Raw genomic sequence first — 21,789 nt, 5'->3', positions numbered from 1 at the left:
ACTGCAACACAAGCTAATAGTTTTAGCATTTTATTATTACCAAACTGAGGTACATGTGCACGAGTTGGCAGTGACTCTATACAAAGGTGACATAAACAATGTGCCATATAAAAACTGTGAAAAACAAATGTGTATACTTTCTATTTTATAGAAAGACCAAAGTGCTGCATGTACATTTTTCCCTCCAAACCTAGAATTAGGAACAGGTTTAAAAATTAAACTATATTACAGGTAAACAAAATGTTAAATCATATTACAATAAATCTTTACACAAAGATGCAGTACACTTGAAAATAACTTTGATTGGAATATCCTTCAGTTGCCCTAGTACTCCTATCAAATGAAACCTATTTGATATTTAGCTGGATGTATTACCTATAGCTAGCACAGGTTGATAAAATACTTCTTAATGTAGGGTAAAACTAACACACTATGCTTCAGAATCAAATACTGTAGATCAACACTTGACTTTCTTAAAATGCCTTACAGAACTTTCTACATACTGTTTTATGATTTCAAAATTAAAATCCATGTTTAAAACCTTGCTAAGAAAGGAATCAGTTTACATACCTATACATTTACAATTTGAGTTACCGGTAAGTGAAATCCTAATACATAAAATAAACTCTTTGGACACCTAAGGAGCAAGTACTTTAACTTATATACACCAACCAACTGCCAAAATGTTTATTAAAGTATGTTTGTCCCAGGCAGTGTTTCTCCAATGGCTTCTGACCCTCAGACGTGCATGACCTGCTTTGTCTCTGTAGCAGCAGAATATGCACACAGTTCCATGCCACAAAGCCCAACTCCATCACCCTTAGTTCTTGTTAACAATAACAGTTAACAGTACATTCAATTATAACAAAATGTGTATGCTACATCCAAAGGAATACACAAATGTTGAAAACAAGAAGTGCAATTTGCTTCTGCATAGACATCTGAGGTGGAAGCCTGTAAACTGTGTTTGTAATAATATGGGACAAAATGTGAATATGGGGCAGGATGTGTTCTGTGAATTTTGCAATGCTTTCATCTCAAGAGAGAGAGAGATAAGATACACAAGCTATTGTCCAATCCAAAATAATTAGAACATGTCTACAGTCTGTGCAAAGAAGTAACAGTACACTTCTTTATAAGTTTTGAAAAGTACTTTCAGTATCTAACATGATTCACTGATGAAGTGTTAAAAAATTCCATTCAGGTGGGGGTTTTGTTTAGTGGTAAAACAGCATTAACACCATCAGATGTACAATATCAATATTATTTTTGATGAGAAAAGCTCCAAAGGCTTCTGCACAATAAATTACAAAAAGTTACCGATTCCAATTTCTCTGCACCTTCAACGCAGAAAACATTCATTAAATGCCTCCACCTTTCTCTTGCTACAGTATACAACACATACAGATATACCACTTTTTATAGTGCAAAATCAACAGAGTTATGGTCTTTAATAAGGTTATTCAATACAAAATAACTTCAATGAATTGCTACCAGTATGGTTAATCGGCTACATGTTGTTATATCATTTTCCTATCAACCTGTAATTGAAAACAGACAAATAAAAAAAAGGTAATATGATGTTTCCTACCTATAGTAAAATTGTCTAGTATTAGCATACCTCTGGGTAAAAACTATCTTCGTGACTGTTAGCGAGCCAGGCCCAGATCTGTTTGTGCACTCTTGCCAACTCCTATCGTCAGTGTCAGGCCAGAAAGCACATACAGTAGGACCAGGCTAACTGTTAGCTGTACTTACACAGGCAGCACAATTCTGATCTTTTGCCCAATTACTGGCAAAAAATCTGATTGGTCAAAAGACCAATTAGTGCCAAACAAAATCAGAATTGGGCTGAATGTCTAAACACAGCCTAAGTAGTGTTGAGGTCCTGTCAGAGTACCAAGGTTCTGGAGGCACAGCCAGATGTCTGGGAGCTGAGGAACTGTCTGGCCTGCTCAGCTACGATCATCTGATCATCAGTCTTCCCAAATACCACAGCATCCCACTCACAGTTGTCGTCTCTCCTCGGGGCGATGGTGAGGGTGTGGTGGGGCAGGTAACAGCATGGCTCCTCTCTCCCTGGTCCTAGACCAGGGGCTGGCGAGTACACCAGCTCCTCACAGCCCAGCATGGATGACCTCTGGGGGGCGCTGGTCAGCAGGCTCTCCCCATGGATCTGAGATAATGTGAGAGACCTTTAAAGTACTGTCTCATTCTTCAATGCTCTCTTAATTGTCCTTCACTCTCCCCGTGGTTTACCATCCTCATCTACAATAGTCTGTATGAATCTCATTTTCAGTGCTTCTGATTGCAACTTGAAAAGTGATATCTCACTGATATCTCACCTGTGCATTGTTGAAGTCTTCTTGGAAATAGAGTTGAGCACTGTGGCAGTCCTTATTCCAGGGTTCCGCAGCCAGGGATTTCCTAACACTCCTGGACGATGGATCAACCTGGGTTACAAAACATGGAATGGATAAGACTGTAAAAAAAGTTGAATTCCATCTATGTTTAATACTAATATATTTATTGAACGGCACTTTGAAGTCTTTATCACGCAGGTTCTGGTCTATTTATTCTCTGTTTAGTCATTATCGTTTGTTGTTAGTTAAATGTGTCTTAAGCACCGCTATAGCCCTGACATAATTGCCAGGAGGTGACAAATAAAGTTGTTTGAATGGAATTGAATTACTTCATAATTACTGTGTACAAATCTCTATGGATGAATATAAGCTTCGGATACCTCATGTTTCCAGGAGGAGCAGAAGTCAGCCTGTGTTTCTGCATGAATTAACATATCAACCTTGTTTTCCACTCTAAGCACCTCTTCCTCCAGGTAGGCCAGGGACTGTGGCTGCTGCATCTAAAAGAACACACACACACACACACACACACACACACACACACACACACACACACACACACACACACACACACACACACACACACACACAGAGAGAAACATGAGCAAGGGCACACACACATCCCTCAGGAAGAGTTACATAATACAACATCCCCTCACACACCAAATACATAACAGATAATACAGACATGACTTATAAACATGTTATTCCTGTGTTATAAATATACCATCATTTTCAGCTGGGCCTGCGTCTTCTCTTGGGTGGCCGTGGCAGTCTTGAATGGTGTTGGAGTTAGTGGCATGGGAAACATGATGGCTTTACGAACCTTGGGGGTCCTGAAACTTGTAAAACAGTCAGACAGTACATGCATGTGAGAAAGCCTCTGTTGGTGTAGGAGTGAAATATTAACACAGAACTGTTATAGAAAACTCGCTTACCCAGCATTCTCCTTCTGATACTTGGTTGTTAACTCCTTCTGGAAGGGGGTGGTGTTGGCACGTTTGTGACCGCACACTGGGGTGGACGTCAGAGCTGGGTTTTCTAGAGTCAAATCCTCAACGCCAGACACATTGAAAAACTACAGAGAAATACAGTGTAGTGTTTGTACCATATATCACAAATATACTCTATGGCAGGGGTCGGCAACAGGAGGCCCGTGGGCCAAAACCAGCACGCATGTGATTTTCTTCGACCCCCAACGTTTTTAGTAGAGGTCGACCGATTAATTAGGGCCGATTTCAAGTTTTCATAGTAATCGGTATTTGGCCACCGATTTGCCAATATATATATTTTTTTAACACCTTTATTTAACTAGGCAAGTCAGATTAAGAACACATTCTTATTTTCAATGACGGCCTAGGAATGGGGGTTAACTGCCTTGTTCAGGGGGGATTCGGGGATTCGTTTTTGCAACCTTCCGGTTACTAGTCCAACGCTCTAACCACCTGCCTTACATTGCATTCCACAAGGAGCCTGCATGGCAGGCTGACTACCTGTTACGCGAGGGCAGCAAGAAGCCATTGTAAGTTGCTAGCTAGCATTAAAGTTATCTTATAAAAAACGATCAATCTTAACATAATCACTAGTTAACTACACATGGTTGATGATATTACTAGTTTATCTAACGTGTCCTGCGTTGCATATAATCGATGCGGTGCGTGTTAATTTGTCATCGAATCACAGCCTACTTTGACAAACGGGTGATGATTTAACAAGCGCATTTGCGAAAAAAGCACTGTCAAATGCACCAATGTACCTAACCATAAACATCAATGCCTTTCTTTAAAATTAATACACAAGTATATATTTTTAAACCTGCATATTTAGTTAATATTGCCTGCTAACATGAATTTGTGTCACTTCTCTAGCATTCCGTGCAAGCAGTCAGGGTATATACAGCAGTTTGGCCCGCCTGGCTCATTGCGGAGTGTGTGAAGTCCATTTATTCCTAACAAAGGCCGTAATTAATTTGCCAGAATTGTACATAATTATGATATAACATTGAAGGTTGTGCAATGTAACATGAATATTTAGACTTAGGGATGCCACCCGTTAGATAAAATACGTAACGGTTCCGTATTTCACTGAAATAATAAACGTTTCATTTTCGAAATTATAGTTTCCGGATTCGACCATATTAATGACCAAAGGCTCGCATTTCTGTGTGTTATTATGTTTTAATTAAGTCTATGATTTGATATTTGATAGAGCAGTCTGACTGAGCGATGGTAGGCAGCAGCAGGCTCGTAAGCATTCATTCAAACAGCACCTTCGTGCGTTTTTCCAGCAGCTCTTCGCAATTCTTCAAGCATTGCGCTGTTTATGACTTCAAGCCTATCAAGTCCCAAGATTAGGCTGGTGTAACCGATGTGAAATGGCTAGCTAGTTAGCGGGTGCGAGCTAATAGCGTTTCAAACGTCACTCACTCTGAGACTTGGAGTAGTTGTTCCCCTTGCTCTACATGGGTAACACTGCTTCGAGGGTGGCTGTTGTCGATGTGTTCCTGGTTCGAGCCCAGGTAGGAGCGAGGAGAGGAACGGAAGCTATACTGTTACACTGGCAATACTAAAGTGCCTATAAGAACATCCAATAGTCAAAGGTATCTGAAATACAAATTGTATAGAGAGAAATAGTCCTACAATTCCCATAATAACTACAACCTAAAACTTCTTACCTGGGAATATTGAAGACTCATGTTAAAAGGAACCACCAGCTTTCATATGGTCTTATGTTCTGAGCAAGGAACTTAAACGTTAGCTTTTTTACATGGCACATATTGCACTTTTACGTTCTTCTCCAACACTTTGTTTTTGCATTATTTAAACCAAATTGAACATGTTTCATTATTAATTAGAGGCTAAATTGATAGTATTTATGTATTATATTAAGTTGAAATAAGTGTTCATTCAGTATTGTTGTAATTGTCATTATTACAAATGTACATTTTTTATTATATTTTTAAATGGGCCGATTAATCGGTATCAGTTTTTTTGGGTCCCCCAATAATCGGTATCGGTGTTGAAAAATCATAATCGGTCGACCTCTAGTTTTTAGCCCAACGTTTTTAGGGGATTTTAGATTTTTGTTCAAAAATTCTGCTAAAATTTAGCTTAATTTAGGAAATCTGTTTACCAATTATAGACATATGATCGTGTCTCAATGTAATCAAGGTATGAAAATTGTCATTTTTGGGCTTAGTTGTGGTCAATTTGCAGTGTACAAATTATTATAATTATGTTCCGGACCCCCGACCATCCACTCCGACCAAAAATCGGGGTGTTGCTGAATCTAGTTGCTTACCCCTGCTCTACTGTATGCAGGCTATTTGACAATCAAATTGTATTTGTCACATGCGCCAAATACAACAGGTGTATTCACCTCACGATGAAATGCTTACTTACAAGCCCTTAACCAACAATGCAGTTAAGAGAAATAAGAGTTAAGAAAATATTGACAAAATAAAAAAGTAACAATAACAAGGCTATATACAGGGGGTACCGGTACCGAGTCAATGTGCGGGGGTACAGGTTAGTCGAGGTAACATGTACATGTAGTTTGGGGTAAAGTGCATAGATAATAAACAGCTAAAGAGAAATGCAAACAGTCCGGTTAGCCATTTGATTAGCTGTTCTGCAGTCTTATGGCTTGGGGGTAAAAGCTGTTAAGAAGCCTTTTGGACATAGACTCCGGGTGGCTGGAATCTTTGGCCATTTTTAAGGCCTTCCTCTGACACCGCCTGGTATAGAGGTCCTGGATGGCATGAAGCTTGGCCCCAGTGATGTACTGGCCCGTACGCACTACCCTCTGTAGCACCTTGCGGTTGGAGGCCGAGCAGTTGACATACCAGGCGGTGATGCAACCAGTCAAGATGCTCTTGATGGTGCAGTTGTTTAACTTTTTGCGGATCTGAGGACCCATGCCAAATCTTTTCAGTCTCCTGAGGGGGAATAGGCGTTGTCGTGCCCTCTTCACGACTATCTTGGTGTGTTTGGACCATGATAGTTTGTTGGTGATGTGGACACCAAGGAACTTGTAGCTCTCAACTTGCTCCACTACAGCCCTGTCGATGAGAATGGGGGAGTGCTCGGCCCTCCTGTTCCTGTAGTCCATGATCATCTCCTTTGTCTTGATCACGTTGGGGGAGAGGTTGTGGTCCTGGCACCCCACTCCCTATAGGCTGTCTCATCATTGTGGGTAATCAGGCCTACCACCGTTGTGTTGACGGCAAACTTAATGATGGTGTTGGAGTCATGCTTGGCCCCCATGTTGAGGATCAGTGTGGCAGATGTGTTGTTGCCTACCCTTACCACCTGGGGGTGGCCTGTCACAAAGTTCAGGATCCAGTTGCAAAGGAAGTGTTTATTCCCAGGGTCCTTAGTTTAGTGAAGAGCTCTGAGCGCACTATGGAACGCTGAGCTGTAGTCAATGAACAGCATTCGCACATAGGTGTTCCTTTTGTCCAGGTGTGAAAGGGCAGTGTGGAGTACAATAGAGATTGTGTCATCTGTGGATCTGTCGGTGCCGTATGCAAATTAGAGTGGGTCTAGGGTTTCTGGGATGATGGTGTTGATGTGAGCCATGACCAGCCTTTCAAAGCAATTCATGTGCTACGGTTCGATAGTCATTTAGGCAGGTTACCTTGGTGTTCTTGGGCACAGGGACTATGGTGGTCTGCTTGAAACATGTAAGTATTACAGACTCTGTCAGGGACAGGTTGAAAATGTCAGTGAAGACACTTACACGTCCTTGTAATCCGTCTTGCCCTTTCGGCCTTGTGAATGTTGACCTGTTTAAAGGTCTTACAAAACAATGTATAGCATACATCATAGATCAGTGGTTTGCATAATTACTTGATGGTATTAGATTATACGTTACCTAGTCAGGACATCCTACCTGGGAGGGAGAGAATGGCAGTGCTTTGACATGAGTGATGCTAGGTGAGGTGGTGCTGTTGTCCAAAAAGGAGGTGCTGTGACACTGACTGACAGGGTACTGCTCCCCCCTCTCCCTCCTCTTCAGGATGGAGGGAGGTGTGCTCAGCTTAGTCACGGTGGGTGAAGAGGCAGGCATCAGTTCAGTGTATTTCTCACTCAGGTCCATTATGACTGAGTCCTCAAAATGGTAGCTAGCTCCTTCTGGCATCCCCACTTGAGAGACAGACAACATCACTTCCTGTTTCAGGGGCGAGGTCATTTCCTTCAAGCTGAAACTGGTCACCTCGCTCCAAGCCACTGGGTCCTACGGGGTCAAATAAGAATTCATGTTTTGACAAGATTATAACACAATGACAATTATAACACAATGACTTCACCTAGTATAAAAATAAATCTGATTTATGGACAAACTACAGCAACATATTTAGTTTTTTATTCAAATAAGTTGGGTTTTTCTAAAGTAAAATTGTATAAAATGCCCCAAGGATGTAATACGGATGCTTTTTGGCAATAAGAATTTTGGCTGAAAATGTACAAAATTCAGACGAAAATGTAAAATGTATTTAAAATGAGACACAGTGCCATAAACTAGGCAACATAGTCTTCAGAATGATAGTTGATTGAAGCAGATGGATCATGGTTTTTCTAACTAATTTTGCTACTTCCATGGTTAAAAGTGCTTTCATGAGAATCACCCAACTGACCGAGTCTATGAGCTCCAGAGTCTCTGCGAACTCGGGGATGGTTTGTAGGGAGGAGAGGACAGCGCTTGCTTCCACGGCCAGGAACCTGCTGGGAGACACAGGAGTGTAGACAGCCGAACCACGGCCCTCCATACTCTGGTTCCCCAAGCTGCTCAGGGTCGTGTTGGTCAGACCGTCGTCTGTCAGGCTGCTGGACCAGCTGGAGTAGTGACCTTCTGTGTTCTGTGGAGATGGACAAAGGGGGGGGCCAGAGAAAGGTTAGCTTTGGTCCAGTTCGTCACATGCGGATTGCTAAAGGCATCAGCATGCTTCAGCTCGGCTGGCGCCTAGCAAAACCCGTCTAGTCGAACTGAACGAGTATACTCGCATACTCACTTAAAAGACCTTCGCTTGAAAAAAAAAAGAAAAATAGTGGCAATAGTACTATTTGTCCATTTTGAGACACCAAAGCCAGTATACACTTCCTCAAAATAGTCCAAATGAATCTAAGATAACGCATACATTTTTACGTTTTTGCCGAGATCTTAGTCGAGCAATTTTACATCTAACTAAGATGTTTGGTGCAGTATTTCTCAATGAAAAAATGTGCATGAAAACGAGTCGTCTCTCGTTGAACGACAACAAAGACTTTATTGAAGAATCCCTACTTTTGACCAATCATCGACGAAGGGAAGTAGACTTTGGCTTCGAACTTCGGCTTACCTCCAGAAAAAATACTGTGTGCCTGTTCAGCCGAAAAACCAAAGTCCAAAATATATGCACAAACTCTTCCAAACTGTTTCGGCTGAAAGCGCAGCGTAAGCAAGCCGTACGTAACACCCTGGACAAGGGCTATGGAAAGGTCAGAACCAATGATAATTAGGACCAGGAGTTTTCCTGACCACGTGATCTTACCAGGAAAAACTTTGGGCCCTAACCAATGTAAATATAATGAGTGGACACTAGGGTGGACATTGGCAGGAGCCTCACTTTCATGCCGAAACTTAAACATGAACTGTACATTTTTTCATTCATCTATCCAAAGAGGCCTCATAGGTGTTGTTAACAGCTAGCCTGGGTGCCAGTGCGTTTCTGCTCTTGCCAACTCCTCATACAACTTTCATGCCAATTGTCATGTTTGGCTTGACAATGACAGCAATGGAGTTAGCAAGCGCACAAACACATGATGGACAGCTGCTACTGCTACAATGAGAAGCTGTTAATGATGACTTACTGCTAAGTGCTACAGTAAGAAGCAGGGAGGGACGGGATGGGTAGCAACTAGGAGGGGCAGCTAGCTCACCGGGGGTGAGTAGCTAGTTAATCATGGGTGAGTGGCTAGCTAACCGGGGGTGAGTAGCCAGTTAATCATGTGTGAGTGGCTAGCTAACCGGGGGTGAGTAGCTAGTTAATCATGGGTGAGTGGCTAGCTAACCGGGGGTGAGTAGCTAGCTAACCGGGGGTGAGATGGGGGATGGGAAGGGTGGTAGGGTGGAGTTCTAGAACATACTACACTACTGACTACACATACGTGTTCCTTCTTACACATCCTTCTTACACATGACGCTTGTCGTTTCCTGACTTCGCTCTCGGCTGCCATAAGGAGCAGCTTGAGTTCTTTAATTCTCTGCTCTTTGTTGGAGGAGCCATCAGTGAACGACTGCTGGGGTACACGCAGCCCAGGAGAGATTGGAAAAACAGCTGATTTTTTTATCTTATTCATCTCTTATCTTACATTGGATGCTGAATTACAGAGGAACTACTATACATTGGGGGGAGGGAAGGAGTTCACTTGTAACATGGTTGAGCTAAGCTGATTGAGTGCAGAGAGCGGATACTCACCGGGACAAAGAAAGAGGTTTCAGGAACACTGTCCATGGACTGGCCATTCAACAAGCCAAGGGAATATCCTGAAATCTGCCAAAAAACACATTCACAACACAAACATTGTAATAAAATGAACAAACCGTTTGGGGCTGATTTCATCCTGATTTCAGTGATTTTCATTCGATTTAAGTGAAATTTGATTTTCAATTCAGAATGATATTAGGCTATTCTTCAGCCTAGTTGCTGGTGCTGATTGGTAAATCTGTGCTCACCTTTGTAGGGATAGTCATAAAATAGTGATTCTGTCTCCGCCAGGAGGAGCTGGAAGACTTGGTTCTTTTCTTGATGGAAGCCTTGGTCTTGTAGACCCGAGTCGGGACGTCCTGCAGATAGCCCTCATGCTCCACCTTCCTAAGCATGGTCGAGTTCCAGTGATTCTTTATAGAGTTGTCTGTCCTATGGGGGGGGATTCAGACCAAAGAAATGGAATTACAACAATATTATGTTCTATATTGTCAACACTAATATTTGTTGTTATTTGTTATATATCCCTGCGATTCAGACAAACTAAATATTTGATTAATCTCATGAGATTTCTACATATAAAATCTGATGCCATTAGACACAGATACTGCGCCCAAAAGAGCACGCTATTCCCTACATTGTGCACTACTTTTTTTTTTAACCCCCTTTTTCTCCCCAATTTCGTGGTATCCAATTGGTAGTAGTTACTGTCTTGTCTCATCGCTGCAACTCCGTACGGGAGAGGCGAAGGTCGAGAGCCATGCATCCTCCGAAACACAACCCAACCAAGCCACACTGCTTCTTGACACAACGCACACCCAGCCGAAAGCCAGCTGCACCATTGTGTCGGAGGAAACACCGTACACCTAGCAACCTGGTCAGCGTGCACTGCGCCCGGCCCGCCACAGGAGTCGCTAGTGCGCGATGAGACAAGGATATCCCTGCCGGTCAAACCCTCCCTAACCCGGACGACGCTGGGCCAATTGTGCGCCGCCCCATGGGCTTCCCGGTCGCGGCCGGCTGCGACAAAGCCTGGGCTCGAACCCAGAATCTCTGGTGGCACAGCTAGCACTGGTGGCACAGCTAGCCTTAGACCACTGCGCCACCCGGGAGGCCCTTTGTGCACTACTTTTGACCAGATCCCTATGGGCCCTCGTCAAAATTAGTGAACTATATAGAGAATAGGGTGCCATTTGGGATGCAAACCGAGTGTTTTAGCCTGTTATAACAGTATTATGACTTGTTATAAAAGTGTTATAACCTGCCAGGCAGCAGCTTTGCTATCTCAGCCCAGCGGTTCCCGATACGTTTGTGAGCAGCGTATATGATCCGATCCTCCTCCTGAGTCCAGCACGACTTCTTCACCTCAGGGTTAAGGTGGTTGTGCCAGCGCTCCCGGCACTGCTTGCCGATACGCCCGTGCAGATGCTTGGCAATGATGGACCAGCGCTTGGGGCCATACCTGTGCACCAACTCGATGACCTGTGCACAGATACATTGACACACAGCAAGATAAAAAATTTGTGAATGTGTGATACATATACACTACATGGCCAAAAGTATGTGGACATCCCTTCAAATTTGTGGATTCAGTTCATTCAGCCACACCCATTGTTGAAAGGTGTATAAAATCGAGCACACAGCCATGCAATCACCATAGACAAACATCGGCAGTAGAATGGCCTTACTGAAGTGCTCAGTGACTTTCAACATGGCACCATCATAGGATGCCACCTTTCCAACAAGTCAGTTCGTCAAATTTCTGCCCTGCTAGAGCTGCCCCGGTCAATTGTAAGTGCTGTTATTGTGAAGTGGAAACGTATAGGAGCAATAACAGCTGAGCCGCGAAGTGGTAGGCCACACAAGCTCACAGAAAGGGACCGCCACTGCTGAAGCGTGTAAAAATTGTCCTCAGTTGCAAAACTCACTACCAAGTTTCAAACTGCTTCTGGAAGCAACTTCAGCACAATAACTGTTCATCGGGAGCTTCATGAAATGGGTTTCCATGAACAAGCCTAAGATCACCATGCGCAATGCCAAGCGTCGGATGGAGTGGTGTAAAGCTCGCCACCATTGGACTCTGGAGCAGTGGAAACACGTTCTCTGTAGTAATGAATCACACTTCACCATCCGTTTGGTGGAGGAGGAATAATAGTCTGGGGCTGTTTTTCATTGTTTGGGCTAGGCCCCTCAGTTCCAGTGAAGGGAAATCTTAATTATATAGCATACAATGACATTCTAGACGATTCTGTGCTTCCAACTTTGTTGCAACAGTTTGGGGAAGGCCTTTTCCTATTTCAGCATGACAATTCCCCCGTGCACAAAGCAAGGTTAATCCAGAAATGGTTTGTTGAGATCGGTGTGGAAGAACTTGACTGGCCTGCACAGAGCCCTGACCTCAACCCCATCAAACACATTTGGGATGAATTGGAACGCAGACTGCGAGCCAGGCCTAATTGCCCAAAATCAGTTCCCGACCTCACTAATGCACGCAGCAATGTTGGAATGAGATGTTTGACGAGCAGGTGTCCACATACTTTTGGTCATGTAGGGTACTTGGTAGACAGAAAACTGAATAGAAACGGTCTTCACCCTCTCATCCTCCTCCTTGGTCCATGGCCCTTTCACCAGCTCTGGGTTGAGCACCTTTTGCCATCGGTGCTGACACTGAGACTCAGATCTTTTCTGTCAGAGTGGAGAAATGCAAAAAAAGGAGGAAAACATCAGTCCTATATACAGGTACACAAGGGACAAAGATGTCAGAGTTGGGCATATTTTCTGTGGGTGACACTTACCTTGAAATTATCTGCGATCACATTCCAATCATCTGCTCCGTGTTCATCCACAAGCCTCTTCAGCCTCTCATCCTTATGATCACAAGGGAGAAACATATTAAATATTATTTTCTCGGGAGTTGACTCCGCTACCACAGAAGACAACTCAGTCAGGGAATGACTTACCTCTTCCCTCGACCACTTGACTTTCTGCAAAGACTTCTTGGGACATTTCACCTCAATGCAGTCATGGTCATCCCCAACATCACTGAGAAAGGAAGGACTAATAAGGTTAATTTACAAGAGAGGAGAGGAGAATAATGTTTACAGTGAACAGACATCCCCTCAAACTTACCAAAGGTGTCGACGTCTTCTGCTGCCGCTGCTAGCCATACTGTATCCTGTTCAAATCGTTTTTGTTATGCAGCAACCTTATTGACAAACTATGGAGAAAGCATACAACAAGCAACAGATTCTGATTAAATGTAGTTTGCTTAAATAATAGATCAGATAAAATAGGTATGAAGGGCTTGCAGACTATTACGGATTACAAAGGTGGACCCAGCCGTGAGTTGCCCAGTGACGCAGGTCTCCCAAACTAGCTAAATGCCTTCTATGCTCGCTTCGAGATAAACAACACTGAGTCATACATGAAAGCCCCTGCTGTTCTGGACGAATGTGTGATCTCACTCACGTCAGCCACGGACAGCAAGACTTTTAACCAGGTTAACACTCGCAAGGCTGCTGGGCCAGAAGCAATACCAGGGCGCGTTTTCAGAGCATGCACAGACCAGCTTCACAGACATGTTCAACCTCTCCTTGTCCCAGTCTGTAATCCTAACATGTTTCAAGCTGACCACCATTGTTCCTGTTCCAAATAACTCTAAGGCAACCTGCCTAAATGACTATCATCTGTAAATGACTCACATCTGTAATCACGTGTGCTTTTGAAAGGCTGGTCATGGCACATAAACACCATCATCCCAGATACCATGGACCCACTCCAATTTGCATACCGCCCCAACAGATCAACAGACGACGCGATCTCAATTGCACTTCACACTGCTCTCTCCCACCTGGACAAGAGGAATACCTATGTAAGAATGCTGTTCATTGACTACAGCTCAGTGTCAACACCATAATCCTTCCAAACTCATCACCAAGCTTAAGACCCTGGGACTGAATACCTCCTGCTCTAACTGGATCCTGGACTTCCTGATGGGCCGCCCCCAGGTGTTGAGGGTAGGCAACAACACCTCCGCCACACTGACCCTCAACACGGGGCCCCCCTGGGGTGTGTGCTTAGCCCCTCCTGTACTACCTCTCCACCCACACCTGCGTGGCTAGCACAACTCTGTGGCATATTGTATCGGAGGCCACATGACCACTTAGGGGATGCACAGCACACGCAGAAGGGTAGGAGAGCGGAAGATCTCAGCTCAATGCACAATACTTGTACGGATCTGGTTAACTTGAATAAAGAAGGACTTGTGTTTTAAGGAATAGTTGTTTTCTTTAGTATTTCTTAGACAAGAGGATACAACATGGTACCAGGAGTGACACAACTCACCTTTGACTCCTCCATCATCAAGTTTTGGTCGGAAATGCTGAACGGCGCCAAGATGCTTCATGTCAACTAGCTAACTTTAGCTTACTAGCCACTGGGCTAACGAGAGTGACGTAAAAATAACCACGCCGGAGCTAACGGAGCGTGCAGTGCACGTAGCTAGTCAATTTGCAGTGCTAGCTGGCTAACGACATTGAGCCGCTAAAGCCTCCAACAGAACTGAAACTTCACAGCAACGTTGAAGATCAATGGAATCGGTTCAAGCACTGTTTCACCCTCTGTCGGAGATAGGAGCGGTTGATAAAGACGTCGCACAGAAGGTCGCCCGGTTTCTCACAGTAGGTTGCTCAGACACCACTGATGTCTACAACAGTTTTCAGCTAAAGGATGAAGAGCAAGCAGATTATGAACTGGTATTAGCCAACTTTCAGACTTTTTGTAATGCCAGAAGAAACAAGACATTTGAGAGGTACGTTTTCAACAGTAGACGTCAGAATGAAACAGACTGTTGAGGAATTTATTATGGACTCGAAACTGAAATGTCAGTTGTGTAATTTTGGTCAAATTGCAGACGAGCTGATACGAGATAGAATTGTCATGGGGGTGAGAGACAAGGGGCTGAGAGAAAAGTTACTTGGTGAGAATGAATTGACAAAAGAAAGAGCAACACAAATGTGTCAAGCTAGCAAGGTGACTCAGTCGCATTCGGTCAATTGATGGTGTTGTTCTTAGTGACAGTATGCAAAGTGAAGTATGTTAGCAAAGGAAGAGCTACAGATAAACGGCTAACTTCAAAGGACAGTACCAACAGCAGTCAGCAACACACTTCAGGGAACCAGCACTCATGCAGAAACTACGGAGGAGAGCGCAGACCTCGCCAGTGCCCAGCATATAGAAAAGAGTGTTACAACTGTGGCATGAAAAACCACTTCACACTCAAATGCAGGCAGCCTAGACAACAAAATACAGTACACTGTGTCAACGAGGACCAGGAAACAGCAGAGACAACGAGTACTGTGAGGTGTCTTTGGGTGACACCTTTGTGAGAACAGTCGCACTTGCAGGACCAGACAAGGACTGGACTGCTACCTACAAGACTAATGGACCTGACATTGTGTTCAAACTTAACACTGGAGCACAGGTCAACATAATTCCAGAGACTGAATTGTTAATTGTTACTGTTTCAGGTAAAACCAGTGGTGAACACAAAACAAATGATAAGACTGAATGCGTATAGTGGTGAAGCAATTGCCACTTCAGGGTCATGCACATTGGTGCTGGGGTTAGATGCTAAATCTCACAAGGTTCCGTTTGTCATAGTAAAGGGAGAAAAACAGCCATCATTGGGTTAAAGTTATGTAACTTACTGGGTCTGGTGAAACGGTTTCATACAGTGAATGGTGAAATGACTAATGTTGTGGACGCATATGCTCATGTTTTTCAGGGAAAACTCATGGTGCAACACAAAACGGAGTTAGAGCAGCCAAATAGACCAGTGATCCATGCACTTAGGAAGGTACCATTATCACTAAGAGACCAGCTAAAAGCAGAGCTACTGAGGCTAGAGTCCTTAGATATCCTAGACAAAGGAGAAGTACCTACTGAATGGGTCCACTCACTAGTAATAGTGGAGAAGAAAGATGGCTCGCTTAGACTGTGTATGGATCCAAAAGAGCTAAACAAGTATGTAAAAAGGGAACACTTCCAGCTGCCTACCAGAGGGGAGATATTTGAGGACATAGTAGGGGCTAAATAATTCTCAAAGCTTGACACCTCCTTGGGGTTTTGGAAGATCAGTCTAGACAAGGCGAATACAAGGCTTTGCACTTTCAATACTCATTTTGGTAGGTATTCATTTAAAAGGCTCCCGTTTGGTCTCACTTCAGCACCAAAAGTCTTTCATAGCACAGTTCAACAGATATATGAGTGTGCCAGGCACAAAAGTGTACATTGATGATGTCCTAACATGGGGTCAGATTCTTGAAGAGCACAACACAAGGTTGAAAGCAGCACTTGATCCAGCCACAGCTAATGGGCTAAAGCTAAACGCAGTCAAATGTGAATTCAGAAAGACAGAAATAACCTAACTAACATGTGAAGGTATTCAGCGTAAAACCAAAATCTCAGCAGATGCCTCTAAAGCAGGTTTAGGTGCAGTGTTGTTACAACAGTATGGCACTAGATGGCGCCCAGTCGCATATGCCTCCAGGGCTTTGACAACTTCTGAGTGTAACTATATTCAGATTGAGAAAGAGGCATTGGCACTGTCATAAGCGTGTGAGACATTCCATGTGTTTATCTATGGTAAAACAGTGTGGGCCAAAACAGATCTATTGCAAAGAAACGTCTGAAATACACACCACCAAGGGTACAGAGACTGTTTCTAAAACTTCAGAAATATGACTTGCAACTTGAGTACATTTACATTTTAGCAGACGCTCTTATCCAGAGCAACTTACAGTAGTGAATACATTTCATGCATTCTTTTTTTTTTTGTACTGGCCCCCTGTGGGTATCAAACCCACAACCCTGGCATTGCACAGACCATGCTGGCGTTGCAAACACCATGCTCTACCAACTGAGCCACAGGGACCAGGAAAATAATTGTTAGTGGCACATTGTCCATAGCTTTTGACAGCTCAGAACCAAACCAGATATACAAGCAGGATGAGACCATACATGTAAACCTTCAGAATGAGTTGCCCAGTCTCATAGATGAAATGTGGACAGTTATTTCACGTGCTACTGCAGAAGATGAATGTTTGTAAAAGGGTATTCAAGTCATAACATGTGGGTGGTCTGTACAAGGTATACCATACCCTTATTGTCAATATAGGGATGAGCTATCTGTACTTGATGGAATTCTGTTTAAGGGTTGAGGTATTGTGATACCAAGTGTTACAGAAAAACATGTTGATCAAAATACACAAAGGCCATCTAGGGATGGAAAAGTCAAAACGACATGCAAAAGCAGTGTTATTCTGGCCCAAGATGAATGCTGATATAGAGCAGCCAGTCAAAGCTTGTGAAACATGCCATGAATAGCGGTCAAAACAGAGCAGAGCCAATGTGGGTTGAGGAAAAAGAGGTAATGAGACCATGGGGCAAAGTAGGAATAGATCTCCTTTCTCTTGAAGGCAAGAACTATGTTCTAATGATGGACTATTACTCTCATTACCCAGAGAGCTTTGCTGAAGGGCATTCCTGCTAGTCAGGTGTTAACTCACATTAAGTCATTCTTTGCTCGTCATACGGACAACGCCTCAGTTCAACTTTCAGTGATTTTGTTAAACTGTACAGGTTCAAGCATGTCACATCCAACCCACTGTACCCACAGTCTAATGGGTTAGTCGAGAACGGTGTCAAAACAATGAAACTACTGCTTAAGAAAGATATGTATCTAGCTTTGCTAAACTACAGGGCTACTCCACTAAAACATGGTCCGTCTCCCCGGCAGAGCTGTTGTTCAACAGGAAACTCAAAAGTAGGTTGCCAGTACTCCTAGAAACAGACAGGATGGCAAGGTCATTCTTAACAAACAGAGGGAAAAGAGTGAATAGAAAAGGTACTATGACACAGGGTCCAAGGTGCTCAGTGCACTCAGTCCAAATGATAGGGTGAAAATGCATGATGTTGAAACATGGAGCGTTGAGGTGGTGAAAACAGTGGCAACCAGGTCATATGATGTAATGACACCTGAGGTAGTTACATACAGGAGAAATAGGAGACATGTGTTCCGTGTACCCGAGTGTTAGCTAACAGACAGGCAAGAGAGTGTCATTACAGGTCAGACAACATCAAGCCCAGACACTCCTTTGTCAGACCCACCAGGGCAGCCTGTTGTAATGAGGCAGTCAGGTAAAGAAGTAAAAACACCTCAGAGGCTGATTGAGGAAGTATACATGTGTAATTGAAATGCAGTGTTCACTATGCAAAGAAGTGTAACCAGGATTTATAGAGAATTGTTATTGTAATTGTTTTATCAAGTTTGCTGACGACACAACGGTGCTAGGCCTGATCACCGACAGCGATGAGACAGCTTATAGGGAGGACAGTGACCTGGCAATGTGGTGCCAGGACAACAACCTCTTCCTCAACATCAGCTAGACCAAGAAGCTGATTGTGGGCTAGAGAAAACACGGGGGCGAGCACACCCCCATCCACATCGATGGAGCTGTAGTGGACCGGGTCGAGAGCTAACATGGTCCTCTCACACTAGCACAGTCGTGAAGAAGGCACGACAGCGCCTCATCACCCTCAGGAGGCTGAAAAGATTTGGCATAGCCCCTCAGATCCTGAGGAACTTTTACATGTGCACCATCGAAAGCATCCCGACTGGTTGTATCACTGCCTGGTATGGCAACCGCGCCGTAATCGACAGCAAGGCCCTAAAAAAGGGTGATGCGGACAGCCCAGTGCGTCCCTGAGGGCAAGCTCCCAGCCATCCAAGACATTCATGCCAAACGGTGTCTGTCAGTGACACAAAACATTTCCAAAGACTCCACCCACCTGAGCCATGGGCTGTTCTCCCTGCTCCCGTCCAGTAGGCGGTGCTAGAGCATCGGGACAGCTTCTTTCCCCAGGCCATAAGACTGTTGAATAGTTACTACCCCTGCACTCCCACAGACTATCCACACTGACTACCTGCTCTGTCTCTATGCTCAACGACAGGTCTCTACCACTCAGACACACACCTACACTGACACTCTTCTCATTCACGCATACACACTCATGCACCCATGTTCAACACAGACGCCACACACATACACTCACCACCATGCACACACCACATACTCTGGTTCCAATACCCAAGCCGACAAGGTGAAACATCTGTCGATGTGCCCTTGAGCAAGGCACTTAACCCTAATTTGCTCCAGGGGTGCCGTACTACTATAGCTGACCCTGTAAAACAACACATTTCACTGCACCTATCCGGTGTATGTGACAATATACAGTATATATTTTTAAGTGATTACTATTAAGGTTCGCTGATGCTATATTGTTTATTATTATTACCACTAGTCTTTATCCTGCTACCAGCCACTTTCTACCCGTTCTATTATTATGATTATTATTATTATCATTGGTATTTATCCTGCTGCTAGTCACTTTTACCGCTGCTTACATGTGTATACCTACCTCAATCACTCCAGGACCCCTGCACATTGTAATAATGGTACTTACTGGCACTGGCCTGGATATAACTGCATGATCGTGCTTCTCTTTGTATTTTACGTGTGTTCTTCTTCTTATCTAACGGTATATTATTAGCTACCTTTATTTCTGCATTGTTGGAAAAGAGCTCACAAGTTAAACATTTCACTGTACTGTTTTACACCTGCTGTATCCTGTGCATGTGACAATAAAACGTTTACACTTGAAACTAGGTGGCTAGCTAGTAAGAAGCTAACGTCTGCAAATTAGCCAACTAATCAGTCTGGCTAGCTAAAACTAGCTATACTTTGTTACGGTTAACGTTACTTAGCTGAGCCAGCTAGCTCAAATAACAATTTACAAAACATTCTATGTTTGTTATTAATGTGGTTGAGTTTATGACTGATGATCAAACACTATTCTATATTCTGTTTCCACCTCGTGTCTTCATCTTGTTACTCACATCCCGTCTCCTTTAGACGTATTTAAATTCTCCGTGGTGGTCAGGTCTCTTGGGGGACAGTAGTTCAGAAATGTCTGTCCCGCCGAATCTCTCGCCCACCCCAGTGCAGCGCACGCGGACTCTCTCCTCATTGGTCAGAATCGCAAAGTCTCTGTCAAATCAGCCCTGTGAAATGTATCAAATTCATTTTCAGCCAGCCGGGTATTTCAAAAGCCGACGACAACACCTGTATCACTAACAAGAGCTTTTCATGAAAATCATTCATGAAAACCTTACAATTACATTTGAACAGCCGAAAGCTGTATACAGACGCAGTGTTTTTTATATTTGAAAATTGATGCAGTTCTACCACCTGGTGGACTTTTGTAGTACAACGACAGATAACAGAGAACATTGCACGTATTATTGCGTGTCATAAATCCAATTGATAGACTGTCACATTCTTGGCTGTGAGCCACAATGCAGTGACCCCTCGCTGGGGATATGAAGCTAGACCTGCTAAACTACAGACAAACATCGACGTGTAGCGTGGCACATACACATTCAATGCGTGCACAAAGCTCAAGGGATGATGGGATCAAGCATAGGCTACTGAACAATTTGAGTTTCTGTACTGATCAAAGTATAGTACAATATAACGTATTATAATACAAGTACAGCAGTCACAAAGAAACACACTTTAAGATTATGAGATCAAGCATAGGCTATTGATTAAGTGGGTCTACATAATTTTTTTAAAAGTAAAAATATAAAGTGAATTCAAAGGCAAGTAGTTAAGGCAGTATTAGTGACCACAATACAAAATTGTGAAGCAATTACTTTATTGTTGTGTTAAAAAGTCATCACACATGCAAACAGCAATGTTGTAGCTGTGGTATGTTCAATATTTTATTAGCAAACAAGAAAAAAAGTTAACTAAACATTTTACTGAACAACTTGAGTTTCTGTACAGATCAAAGTATACTACAATATATACTATTATAATACAACTGGCTTACAATATATGTAATTAGTACAGCAGTCTCAAAAAAACAAACTTCAAGTTTGTTAAATCAGTGTTGTCTGAGTTAGGCGAGTTTAACATTTCCTTTTTATTCTTCCTTGGACTGAAAATATCACTTTGTTTGAGTTTAGCTAGTATACGCTCTACTCTAACAGTCCTTCTTTTTCTGAAAGTGCTGAGTTTGACATGTTGTTCACTCAAAAGAAAAGCCATGGGGCGTTAAAAAAATATTACCTGCAATTGTTTTTTTTGGCCGGTACAAATAGAACTGCTTTTTGCCATAATAAGAAACCTTGTCCAGAAGTCAGGCCAAGACTCAGTAAGACTCAATGATTTAAGGCCATAAGCTGACAATGGCAGCATCCAAAGTTACCATGTCATTCTAGAACAACAAGGTGATCTGGAATACTCCAAAATCTTGGTTGGCAACAAAAGTGTAAACTCAATTCGTGAGACCTCTGCCTTTTGAGGCCAGGGCCTATCAACACCGCAACCCACTTTTTGGTTGAAATTCCAACAAACAAACCAGGAGTTAGGTTTTATAATGTCTGGAGAGGAATTTAATGCCACAAAAACTGATCTGAATGCAACATGTTACTACACAGTTTGCCCAGAAGTTTACATTCAACTGCATTGGATGAACAACCAATTGGAAATATACTTCACACACCACAGTGAGATGTTTTGTGTTTATGAGATACCAAATGTAAAATGTACCTTCTCCATGACACCTCTTTCAATGATTTCTCAAGGGATACATCATGTTCTGCACCAAAAGATCAAGACATCTCATGTCACACTCACCAACTAGGCATAAATGTTGACAGCACTTTAATATATCCCATTGGCCCAGTACTTTTTTGAGTGATTCAAATTGTGGATGTTGTGTTGAAATTCTAGAGCTGAATAGCAATAAAGCAACTAGACATAACATTCTTAGTAATACCAGCTGATTGTTGTTTCCAAATAATTAAAATGAATCATTATATTTCTATGC

General features: G+C 43.0%; 1 protein-coding gene across 3 annotated transcripts; it reads right to left on the bottom strand.

Moving 5' to 3' along the window:
- Window positions 1-17: 17 nt before the first annotated feature.
- Window positions 18-19,897, bottom strand: LOC106569038 (myb-related protein A). Of its 3 annotated transcripts, none has more exons than XM_014139982.2 (15): window positions 19,790-19,897; window positions 12,961-13,048; window positions 12,792-12,873; window positions 12,627-12,698; window positions 12,424-12,516; window positions 11,093-11,313; window positions 10,080-10,263; window positions 9,823-9,897; window positions 8,002-8,223; window positions 7,257-7,601; window positions 3,302-3,441; window positions 3,091-3,199; window positions 2,744-2,863; window positions 2,346-2,453; window positions 18-2,176 (listed from the first exon to the last, which is right to left on the bottom strand). In XM_014139982.2, the coding sequence occupies exons 2-15, from the start codon at window positions 12,996-12,998 to the stop codon at window positions 1,892-1,894; spliced, it is 2,094 nt and encodes a 697-aa protein (XP_013995457.2). In that variant the 5' UTR covers window positions 12,999-13,048; window positions 19,790-19,897; the 3' UTR covers window positions 18-1,891. The 3 variants fall into 3 exon arrangements, with proteins under 3 accessions (XP_013995457.2, XP_013995454.2, XP_013995455.2); XM_014139979.2 differs by having other exon boundaries at window positions 3,091-3,205; window positions 19,790-19,896; XM_014139980.2 differs by having other exon boundaries at window positions 3,091-3,205; window positions 12,961-13,006; window positions 19,790-19,884.
- Between the last annotated feature and the right edge of the window lie 1,892 nt (window positions 19,898-21,789).

The sequence above is a fragment of the Salmo salar genome, chromosome ssa14 (genome assembly GCF_905237065.1).
Source record: "Salmo salar chromosome ssa14, Ssal_v3.1, whole genome shotgun sequence".
Classification (NCBI taxonomy): Eukaryota; Metazoa; Chordata; class Actinopteri; order Salmoniformes; family Salmonidae; genus Salmo; species Salmo salar.
Note: the sequence above shows the minus strand (reverse complement) of the source record. Positions and strands in the feature narration are given on the sequence as shown.

Bases quoted from the DNA above. Each gene is read 5' to 3' on its own strand.
- LOC106569038 (XM_014139979.2), bottom strand. From the start codon at position 12,998: ATGGCTAGCAGCGGCAGCAGAAGACGTCGACACCTTTG. The intron at 12,699-12,791 runs GTAAGTCATTCC...TGTGATCATAAG, and splicing joins TCAAGTGGTCGAGGGAAGAG to GATGAGAGGCTGAAGAGGCT. The intron at 8,224-9,822 runs GTGAGTATCCGC...CCATCTCCACAG, and splicing joins AAACCTCTTTCTTTGTCCCG to AACACAGAAGGTCACTACTC.